This window comes from Nicotiana attenuata, unplaced genomic scaffold (genome assembly GCF_001879085.1).
Source record: "Nicotiana attenuata strain UT unplaced genomic scaffold, NIATTr2, whole genome shotgun sequence".
NCBI classification, from domain to species: Eukaryota; Viridiplantae; Streptophyta; class Magnoliopsida; order Solanales; family Solanaceae; genus Nicotiana; species Nicotiana attenuata.
The window spans coordinates 48,473-59,569 of NW_017670590.1; the positions used below are offsets into that span (position 1 = coordinate 48,473).

General features: G+C 36.5%; 2 protein-coding genes across 6 annotated transcripts in view; both read left to right on the top strand.

The window, feature by feature from the left end:
- The first annotated feature begins 618 nt into the window (after nucleotides 1-618).
- Nucleotides 619-6,292, top strand: LOC109241316 (probable ubiquitin-conjugating enzyme E2 18). The gene is made up of 6 exons (XM_019408042.1): nucleotides 619-739; nucleotides 864-967; nucleotides 1,118-1,220; nucleotides 2,838-2,901; nucleotides 5,605-5,693; nucleotides 5,809-6,292. Exons 1-6 carry the CDS (start codon nucleotides 710-712, stop codon nucleotides 5,902-5,904), a joined length of 486 nt encoding a protein of 161 aa, XP_019263587.1. The 5' UTR covers nucleotides 619-709; the 3' UTR covers nucleotides 5,905-6,292.
- Nucleotides 6,293-7,155: 863 nt separating this feature from the next.
- The window catches only part of LOC109241317 (ribosomal RNA small subunit methyltransferase I), a 7,049-nt gene continuing 3,107 nt past the window's right edge, over nucleotides 7,156-11,097 (top strand). For 2 of the 5 annotated variants that reach the window (XM_019408047.1, XM_019408046.1), the window contains exons 1-7: nucleotides 7,156-7,667; nucleotides 8,222-8,289; nucleotides 8,758-8,854; nucleotides 8,932-9,060; nucleotides 9,335-9,443; nucleotides 9,543-9,687; nucleotides 9,922-10,146. In XM_019408047.1, coding sequence (XP_019263592.1) covers nucleotides 7,401-7,667; nucleotides 8,222-8,289; nucleotides 8,758-8,854; nucleotides 8,932-9,060; nucleotides 9,335-9,443; nucleotides 9,543-9,687; nucleotides 9,922-10,129 — 1,023 coding nt within the window. In that variant the 5' untranslated portion in view covers nucleotides 7,156-7,400 and the 3' untranslated portion in view covers nucleotides 10,130-10,146. The remainder of the gene's footprint in view (nucleotides 7,668-8,221; nucleotides 8,290-8,757; nucleotides 8,855-8,931; nucleotides 9,061-9,334; nucleotides 9,444-9,542; nucleotides 9,688-9,921; nucleotides 10,147-11,097) is intronic. The other 3 variants (XR_002070222.1, XM_019408044.1, XM_019408043.1) reach the window with 3 other exon arrangements.

The window sequence follows — 11,097 nt, forward strand, 5'->3', positions numbered from 1 at the left end:
TTCTATTTTATTGAACTATTTTCTACCCTACCAATATACTTGATTTTACGGGGTGATCTACCAGCCAAATTAATTCTACAAGTTTAATTTTCAACGCATTAAATCGTTTGTCGATACAACATTGGAGTAGAGAAATATTCGCGTTTTCGTCACAAAAGAGAAAATGGAAAGGAATTAACTCTACGGAGCTTTTGGGTCTTTTAAGTTACAGAAAAACGGAAGGCTACAAAATGTAGTACTAGGTTTTTTCCATGACATAATAAAAGATAAATGTGAAATATCTGGAATCAAACAAAAACGTCAAATCTAAACCGAATCTAATGCGATAAAAAACCTTTAATCGTCCAATGAATGAATAAAGTTTTGTCAAAATCCGACGTGTACTTTATGTCACGTGAACTGCCGAGAACATTCGCCACGTGTCTACCTGCACTTTGAAACCGCACGTGATCATCCATCTCATCACAAAAAACCGCTGTCCCAATTGATCAGTTTCTGAACAAAATCTACTTCTTTATGAATTTACAACATTATCCAATTCCCTTATCAAATTATAAAACAGCCCGTAAATTTCTCATCATGTTACATTTTAGACCCCCAATAAATTAATAAAGGTAAACACCGACGTCCACTCTACGCAGACAGTTGTTTTCTCGCACTATCTTTTTCTCTTCCTGTAAGAACTCAACCACCCCACTTCGTCAAAGCCATGACTAACCCTTCTGCTTCTTCTCGCAAGGTTTGTTTTTGTGTCTATATGTAAAATATTGTTGAATTTTTGTGGCTTATATGAACAAAATTTAGTTTGTTTTTTTTTGAATTTTTTGGCAAATGGGGTTGTTGATTGAGTTGGAATGTAGTAGGCTCTGAGCAAGATCGCTTGCAATCGGTTGCAGAAAGAGCTTGTAGAATGGCAAGTTAATCCTCCTGCTGGATTTAAACACAAAGTTACTGATAATCTTCAAAGGTAAAGAGCTCTTTTTTTTGGGGGGGTGGGTGGGGGGTTTATAAATTTGTTTAGTTTTCATGTATTAAGGGTGGAAATAGAAAAAGATTTAATCTTTATTGGTATTTTTCGTGAATGTTTGCAATTTATGTCTTTTGTTGGGGGTGGTAGATGGATAATTGAAGTCAACGGGGCAGCAGGGACTTTGTATGCAAATGAGATGTATCAGCTTCAGGTTGATTTTCCTGAGCATTATCCTATGGAAGCCCCACAAGTGAGTTTCTCTCCTTTTTTATATTTTGTTTAATTTTTGTTATAATTAAGCTTTCTCTTGCTCTGTTTTATATCAGTTTATGGATTAACATGATCAGTAAGAGAAGAAATTGTGAATTCCTTAAGGACTAAATATTGGTTTAAGTGAAGACATAACCAGTAGGCAGGGGCGGCTCAAGCTCATATGGGGCCTAAGGCCAAAGTTTAATATGGGGCCTAAGGCCAAAGTGTTTGTATCTTCGTCAGATTTCTCATAAAAACCTCTTCAATTTGGATTTTGTTATGAGCATTTGACTCAAAGTTAGTGACTTGTTCATCTACAGATTATTCTCCTACATTTTGCGATTTAGTTTTTTCATTATTTGACAAAAAATTCTCAAAAGCTCCTTTTTGAGATTTTATTAAATTTTCAACTTTTCTTTTCTTTTGGATTTTTGAATATCCGGATGCATATTTTCTTGTAGACATGTTTATATTCTAAAAAAAATTAAACAATATGTACATAGTAAAATTAATAAAATAATAAATAACAAATTAAAATAATACTAGAAAGTTAGAATGACGCTACCCGACTAACTGATTCAAGAAGTTTGAAGACTTTGATTCCAAAATATCTAGTTATTGGCTTGTTGGAGTCTTGGAGAAAGAAAGAAATATAGTAGAAAGAAGATGAGGATGAATAAAAAGGAAGGAAGAAGGTATGTCACTATGTCTCATTCTCCTATATGGAATATGAAGAATGAAATGAAATTGAAATGTTGGATTGGGTCTTAGAATTATTTGGGAAGAAGAGCAAAAAGTAGAGTTGTCAAATCAAATCCAAGTGACAACTAATTTTTAGTACTATTTTAAGCTTTACTTTATTAATATATTAAAAGTTATTCTTTTTTTATATATGAAAAGTAAAAAAGTACTATATATATTATTTATTTTTAAAAAAAGAAAAACCTATAAACCTATAAAATATATAGTATTCCTAAAAAATGGGGCCTCCCAAAATTGGGGGCCTAAGGCACTTGCCTTACTCCATACACTTATAGAGCCGGCCCTGCCAGTAGGCAATGATCAGTTAGTACTAGTAAGAAATGTTAACCCTTCGGGGTGGCCGAGTTGGTTGAGCAGGGGATTTCCCAAATGGTAGGTCTAGGGTTTGAAACCCACTTGCATACCTCGGTCGAGCCCGTCGCATGAGGTTGCCTAGTGCGGTTTATCGTCCTGTGTGGTTTGCGGGCAATTTCACAAGTGCAGGGTTTACCTTGTGCGCACCCGAAGGATTAGCGGCTGCAGGTTCCCTTGTTAACAAAAAAATACTTGTAAGAAAAGCCTAGGCTTTCCTTATGGTGAAGTATACATTGATCTATAAAGTAAGCCCTTCAGAATTTTCTCAATTGATTTACTATTAACTAATGGAAGTACATTATATTATACATGTGTTAACTTTCTTATTCTATCAGCTTGGGTTTAACTGCTTTAAATACTTCAACTTGGAGTCTAATCTCTCTACCATTTTATGTCTCGAAATGCAAAGCATTCTGTTGCTTATTTTATACTCCTATTACTTTCCTCTTTCTATAGTATATTTGATTTTTACTGTAGCATTTTATTTTCTACTTGGCAGGTTGTTTTTATCCCTCCAGCACCATTACATCCTCACATTTATAGCAATGGACATATCTGTTTAGGTTTGTCTTCCACTCTTCCCATCCTATGCAAAGCATTTATCTGCTCACTTGGTCTTAATTGGCTTCCTATATGCAAAAGTGATAAGTAATCAGTGCAACACTTGAAATCGCAGTACACGTAAGAGAAAACAACATATAGCCTATAATTTCACAGCATGAGATGATTGAGAAGCATTTCCCCCTATTTTGTCAGAATGAGCGTTTTCCTATGGTATCATGAATTTGTACGACAATTGGATTGCAATTGCGCCAACTGTCTTGTTGTTGTGGCTGTTGCATCCTTGATTATGGTTCTCTTTTCTCTTGTGTTGCTACACAAGACTCTTGTGTTGCTACACAAGAGAAATCTAGTCTAGACATGGTGGCATTTTTTATTTAGCTCCTTGGACTTGTTGGCATTCTTTCGTTTGTATGTGTCTGTTGAAATAAACAACAACAATAACAAACCCAGTTTAATCCCACAAGTGGGGTTTGGGGAGGGTAGTGTGTACGTATGCCTTACCCCTACCTTGTGAAGGTAGAGATATGTGTCTGTTGAAATCATGTAAATTAACAACAAAGGAGTCTATTATTGTTAACATCTATTTTTATTTGGCACTTTGAAGCTTAAAAGTGAATCTCTTGGTCAAATCTACTTGTGAAAGAAAACAGATGAATGCAGATGATACCACTTGATCGCATTAGTGCTCTGCACCATGATTATATCTTATTTAGCAGCAACTTCTAACTTAATCTCTAGAACATTGTCAGAGTACCGAAGATGTCATTGATTCATACAAAAATGGTTGCTTGAAAGAACTTGCCTGCTATTTTGATATTAACCTTCTTAATCTGAACTTGGTAATTTTGAACTTAAAGCAAATAGGCCTAAACTACTACTACATCTTAGCCTAGTAGGCTAATGATTTCTGTCCATTATTTCGTATTACATATTATATTATAGTTCTGACTTTAGGATTATTCTAGAACTGATCTTCTCTTTTTTTTTTTTTTTTTTTTTTTTTTTTTTGATGAAGTAATTAATTTCATTGCTGGCATCAAGAAGATGCATAATAGTTACAAAAGAGATATAGCAAAAAGGAATAATGTCAGCTCCAATACAGATGTTCAGGCTAATACTAAGGAGCTAGCAAAATTCAAATAACTATCAGGGGAATCTATGGGGGATAAATAAACCCAATGTATAAAAACATAATACAATTAGCTTTGAGAGATTGGAAAGTAATTGATAGTCCATCAAAACATCTGCTATTCCTTTCCTTCCAGATACTCCAAAAGATAGCAGCAGGAACATCTGATCTTCTCTTTTTCTTGTTTTCCTGTTATATTCGTTTTCCATGGAAAAATCCTCTTAAACTACATATCAAGATTATTTTTAGGTAAAATTTTCTTTACGGGATTAAAAAGGTAATCCTAGGGTTCATTAGTTGTTCCAGTAACCCTTCTGTTTTAGCATGCTTAGGAGCTGATGGATGCTTGTATTCCCTGTTCCATGTCTATATCATCCTAGTACCTATTGGCATCATTTAGCTTAAGATTAGAAACTGTTGTATTGTGTGGTTGTGCATCCATCATTTGATTGGGCCCTGCTGAGACAACTATTTGTTCACTTCTCATTTTTAATATTTTTCTTCCTTCTGTCCACTTGGTTTCTTTATTTTGGAGGGTGTGTGTGTGCTGTGGTGGTAATTATTAGGGGCTAGGAGTAGTCTAGTTAATGGTCACTAGTATAGCTGGTTTACTCTTATTCTGATACTGCCATGTTATTTAGGTAGTCAGAGTCACCTCTGTATTGTGCTCCTTTTGGATGAGGTGTCGGGTGCTGCAGAGTATTGATTTTGCAAAGACTAGGGAATGTAGCACCTGCAATGAGAATTGTATCATTATTTTGATCACATGTTTGAGATACTGAAAATTGTCAAGTCTTGTTGTATATGTTGGTGAGGCGTAGACTTTAGTCATCAGCATATATATTGGCTCCTCCGGAATGTTTAGCCCTTTGGTTTCGGGACCACAGCCCACAAGTTTAACCTGAGACTTCTCATATAAACACAGATTTACTTCCTGAACAGCAACTGAACCATGTTTTGATCTTCTTGTCAGTTAGCTGTTCGTCCTATTTGCTAAGTGAGAAAGAAAAAAAGAGAAAAAGAAAGAAGAGATGATCGAGAGAACACAAACACATTTGAAAACATAATGAAATTTCATCAACATATTATCCAAGAGTATTATGTATCCCGTTGCACAAGATGAAAATTACTAGCTTCCCGATTTTTTTTTTTTTGACCGACTTACTGTTTCAAAAATTCAAATAAATGTATCTGTAAAACAAAGTTGCTTTAATAGCTTTTGGTAGTTAGTACTTAGTAGCAGTTGTGGAAATGTATCTACCTGCACAAGGTAGGGGTAAGGTCTGCATACACACTACCCTCCCTAGACCCCACTTGTGGGAGTATACTGGGTATGTTGTTGTAGTCGTCATCTAGAACAGTCATTAGCAGGAGAATGGCATAATTTGTTGCACATACCTCCTTCTCCAGCTAATAGTCTTATGCATTATATGGTGACATCTTACTTATATGACATTTTTTGTTATGCAGCAGCAGATAATTTTGGTTGTGCTCACCACAAAACAAAAACAAAAAAAAGATCTTAACATTTGTGATTCAGCATTGACTGTTTGTGTTGCTGGTTTGGTTGCAGACATTTTGTATGATTCATGGTCCCCCGCTATGACTGTTAGTTCCATCTGCATCAGCATTCTCTCAATGTTGTCTAGCTCAACTGAGAAGGTCTGTTAGCATTTAAACTTCATTTGAATTTTACATTTGTCATCTCTTTATTTGTTCTTGAACTTTTAACCTTTTGAGATTGAGGCCTCAAATTTACACTTGCCTGTTTAAACAGCAACGTCCTGCAGACAATGACCGCTATGTGAAGAACTGCAAAAATGGCAGGTCTCCCAAGGAGACGAGATGGTGGTTCCACGACGATAAGGTGTAGTTAACCAAGCTGCATACGACTGCAACACAAGCAACTCCAACTCTCGTGCCAACTGAAAAGTTCTTCTCTTCCTTCCCAAAAAGCAAGAGAAATTGGTTTTATAAAAACAAGTACTAGAAGAAAAAAAAAAACTGACATTCTGAATTTGCCAGCTTACATTGATTGGGCTGAGCAATATATGAAAGCTGCTATAAGACAGCCTCTACTTGTATAGCAGTTTTAGTGCTTCTGGTTAAATATGAGGCAGAAGCATAGGTTGGAAAATTATGTTTTATGTTATAATGGGTGTGGCCTTAAACTGCTGACCCTTTCATCCATCTTATGAGATGTACCATGTAATCTAACTTGATTTGCTTGGTTATTAGTTGGGGTTAAGAGTTTTACTACATTTCCAGTACTTGATTCTCTGCAGCCAATATTCATCATCTTTAGGTGTTGACCCAAAAGCTTAACACTTGAAATTTGAAACTCTTTAGGGTCATTTGGTTGAGAAACAAGTTATCGTAGGATTAATATTTCGGAATTGTTATCACACCATCCCATAGGAATAAAAACAATACTACAATTCCAGTATAACTAATTTCAGGTTAAGTTATACCACGATTTTATCCCAACCAAACGTGTGATAAACTCATTTGAAATTTAATTAATTATCCCTTGTGTCTCAGTTCCAAACGGTCACAAATCCTAAACACAAGAGATTACTTAGATTAAAAACTATGATTGTGATATATATGGTCTTAATAATTTGAGGGCAGTTCTAAGATCCCTCTCCCCACTCCTTGAAAAATGAAAAAGGACCAACTATGAAAAGCAATTTTGTTTAAACTTACCTTCCTAATTAAAGGCACATCCGAGGGTTAATGTTCCAAATTGGCAGAAACATAGATTTCTGTTATTTACTAATAGTTTTAGACTTTTAGTTTATCTGTTCTATTTTAGATTATGTCAACTAAAAAAAAAAAAAGAGCAGTATCTCTGAAGGCCCCAACCATAAAGGCCCTATCTTAACCAGCCTTATCCTGCATTTATGCAAGAGATTGTTTTCACGATTCAAACCCGTAACCTTTTGGTCACGTGGTAACAACTTTACTAGTTACGTCAAGCTTCCTTCTTCCTTTGTGCCAATTCTTCACGTAAATAGTTTATAAATTTCTCGAGAACAATTTTTTTTTCCGCATTTCATTGAACAGATGAGTAAAAATAGACATACTACTATGGATTAAATTATGAACCAAATTCTTATCTAGAGTTAGGATACTCGGTAAAAACTGATAATTTTGGCCAAAAATTGAAGGCAAAAAAGCCGTCACAATTCACTAAAAAACCTTGAAAGCTTAGCATTTCTTCGCGATTTATCACAAACACAAACACTTTATTCGAATTGCAGTCAGATTCTTAAATTTCTAATAATAGAAACCCCTGAAATTTTCAACTCAGTAATTTGAGGATTGCGCTGCAAAAGGGCTCTGAATTGTTGAACACCAGAATCAAGAATGCTGATACGGCGTTATAATCCCATGTCTATTTTATCCTCCTCTTCCTCCGCCGTCTTCAGCCCAGTTCACCGGCAGTTTAGGAGATGTCCTCTTCCATTATTCACTCAATTTTTGCGACCCCACTTCCCACCTTCACTTCTTTGTACCACCATATCCAGTGTCCCAACAACTCTCACCCCTTTATTCTACTCTACTAACAGTGCAGAAAGCTCCACTACTGATGCCCCTGATGAACTGCAGCATCACCTATCAAATTCTAAGCAAGTAAAGTAGCTAACTTTTGTCTTCTTTATTTAATAAAAAAGAGAAGGGGAGCCTTGGCGTAACTGTAAGCGCTAAAGTTGCTGCCATGTCATCAGGAGGTCACGGATTCGTGGCTTGCACATATGCAGGATAAGGCTGCGTAGGATACACTTTGTAATCCGGCGCTTCCCCAATCTGCACATAGCGGTAAAGTTGCTGCCATATGACCAGGAGGTCACGGGTTCGAGCCGTAGCTTGCAGAAATGTAGGGTATTTCTGCATCGTAAGCCTGCGTACAATAGACCTTTGTGTCCGGCCCTTCCCCAGACCTCGCGCATAGGGTAAAGCTGCTGCCATGGGACCAGGAGGTCACAAGTTTGAGCGGTGGAAACACCCTCTTGCAGAAATGTAGTGTAAGGCTACATACGTAGCATATGTGGTCCGGCCCTTTCCCGGATTCCGGGACAGCTAGTGCACCAAGCTGCCCTTTATTTCAGAAAAAAGAATCTTTATTTTTTCTAAAACTTTCAGGGTGGTGCCGGTGTGAATTAATTATATTTCCCTTTTGTTTTTAGGGCCCTTTGAAACCAGGTCTATATCTAGTTGGAACCCCAATTGGCAATCTTGAAGATATTACTCTCAGGTAATAAAATCACTTGCATACTTTACTTACTCCTCTTTTGTATTGGCCTTTGACGTGCACTATGCATTATAGCTGAGTAAACACACGCGCACACACTAAGTTCAAACCTAACGTTACAAAGCAGATGAATGGCATTCCACCTATAAAGTTTCATTGATGTTATGCATCAACTACTATTATGTCTCAATCCCAAGCTAGTCGAGGTCCCCTATATGAATCCTCAGGTTTTGTTCAATTGGACCTAGTTTCATTCTAATATGAGTTCTCTAACATTAGAGGTTCTTTATATGTTTTACATACAAGATCATGGATATTATAGTTGAACAATTTGAAATATATCGATAAAGTCTCTGCTTAAGAATGAATTGGTTGTTGGTATTTTGAAGCTCTAACCTTGAATACTGATATCAAGATTGTTTCTTTTTTCTAAATTCTCTGCCTTTTTGGTGAATTCCCTGATGCTTTCAGGGCTTTGCGAGTCTTGAAATCGGCAGATGTGATTCTTTCTGAAGATACAAGGCATTCGGGAAAATTGCTACACTATTACAACATTAAAACTCCTCTTGTAAGTCACTTTTGGGTTATGCATGGTGCTTCAGTTAGAATGCTCGTTTGTCTCTAACAATAAGCTTTAGGTTTCAGCTTAGTTATCACAAGTTCAATGAATCTCAAAGAGCACAATTGGTGCTGAGGAAACTACAAGATGGTGAAATTGTCGCCCTGATCAGTGACGCTGGCACACCAGGCATCAGTGATCCTGGAATGGAACTGGTGAGCAAGTATATCCTTGTCGGTAATCTTGTGGATTTTTCGTTCCTTTCGTCAGATTGTATTGAATATCCGTTTCTATAGGCTATTTCTTAGGGGAAATATAGTTAGTTGTTTGTGTACCATTGGACCTGATATTGTGATATACCATGTGAAGTAGTTTGTCTTGAACATTCTCTATATATTTGAGGAAAGAGCAGTAATGAGGTTTCCAGGCTTCATGTCCCAAATCTTGTGTATTTGATAGAAATGCACATGACATATTTTGTAAATGTAGGCTAAGCTGTGCGTGGATAAGAATGTACTTGTTGTTCCGATTCCTGGGCCGTCTGCTGTGGTAACTGCTCTTTCGGCCTCTGGCTTACCTACTAATGAGTTCACATTTGGTAATGCTCTGATATACTGTGTGTTTTAGTTACTAGAAATTTCAAGAATATTTAGTGAAATACTTGTAAAACTGATTCACATATTTTCTCATTATGCAGTTGGTTTTCTTCCAAAGCATAATTCTTCGAGGAAAGAGAAGCTGATACTTTCAGCAAATGAATCAGCCACACAGATTTTCTTCATTCCACCTCACAGGCTTTCTCAATTTCTTGAAGAGGCTGCTTCTATATTTGGGGAGAGTAGGTAAATATCTATGGTTCAGTTTCATAATCAACTATGGTATGCGCGAATCCGAGGGTGTCCGTGACACTCTTTCTAGTAAATAGGAACGGACACTTACATTTTAATATCCTCATCATATCCTGATTGGCTGCATGGCATGTGATTCAGGGTTTGCATTGTTTCGTTCCTCTTTCATCAACTTCAGAAATTTATTCTAGTCGTAATACTTTCTTTGCTAAAATTTTCTACTTTAAGTTGGCAGAGGAACCTCAGCATGGGTTGGGAAGGAGGTGTAAAAACATTCGCCATCCAGCTCCCCCTTTCCCCCTTCTCACGAAAAGATAAAAAGAGAATGAGGGAAGGAGAATTTGAAGTTCCACTTTTACAGTTCTTTTATCTTAACATGTTATTATTTTACATTTTATGCTTCCATGTAGGCAGTGTGTCATGGCTCGGGAGATGACCAAAGTTCATGAGGAGGTAAGTGTATACGATTTAAGCTTATTATCCCCTAGTTTTCATTTTTTCATTATCATGCTTGTTAGATTTAAAAGCTAGTGCATAACTAACTGTCTAAACTGGAAGAGGGGTAAGGGAGCTTAAGGATATTTCGAAGAGGGTTAGGAGTTACTTTTTGTTACTTCTGGAGGAAGTCCGGACTGGTTTTTCCTTTCTGTATATTGTATGTTTCGACAACTATAAAATAGTTCATACAACTAGTTAGGCTTTCTTGTTTTTGGTGTACTCTCGTGTTGTATATCAGCACTGGCTTGTATAATTAATAAGATTGATTTGAATTATAAAAAAAGTAGCTACCTACACTGGAAATAGAATTTTAAAGGAGGGCGGCCTACTCTCCTCAAGAAAGAGACTAATCTCATTATAGACATCAAAAATTGATGGTCTCACTGAACCAGTCTAGCAGTCAATTTTGGCATCGAGAAAATGCGGTGAAACAATAGTAAGTATTTTTTTCTTCCAAATAGTAAGTATTTGAGACTTTCTGAATCGAGTACACCCGACATCTTCCTACACTGGCAGTAATGCTCTGATGTTCAGATCAGCAAAAGCATCTCCTCGAGTACCTCTAATCCCTTCTTTCTGACGCTGCGACCTAGTTATTTTTGTAAATCTTTTTGAGCTGTTCAATTGACAAGAAGTGACTAATTGCAAAAGAACAAGGGAAAGAAAACAGCGTTGTGTTTACAAACTGAAGAGTTCCTTCTTAATTTACCTTTTATATGAAGGGTAGTGGTCATTTAAGCTCTGATGTTTTCGCAAGTGTACGTTGTTTGTGCTAACACCATCTGGTAAATGTGCATGTCTCCATACAAATTGATAAAACAAATCCTTCTAATTATTCAGGTGGAACCTCAAAACCTAAAGCTTGTTTATTGAATAACCTTTGTTTATAGATTTTTTTTTCCCGCC

What these genes read in the sequence shown, in the direction of transcription:
- LOC109241316 (XM_019408042.1), top strand. Translation starts at nt 710, where the DNA reads ATGACTAACCCTTCTGCTTCTTCTCGCAAG. An exon ending in GTTACTGATAATCTTCAAAG is followed by an intron (nt 968 to 1,117) that starts GTAAAGAGCTCT and finishes TGGGGGTGGTAG; the next exon opens with ATGGATAATTGAAGTCAACG. An exon ending in ATCCTATGGAAGCCCCACAA is followed by an intron (nt 1,221 to 2,837) that starts GTGAGTTTCTCT and finishes TCTACTTGGCAG; the next exon opens with GTTGTTTTTATCCCTCCAGC.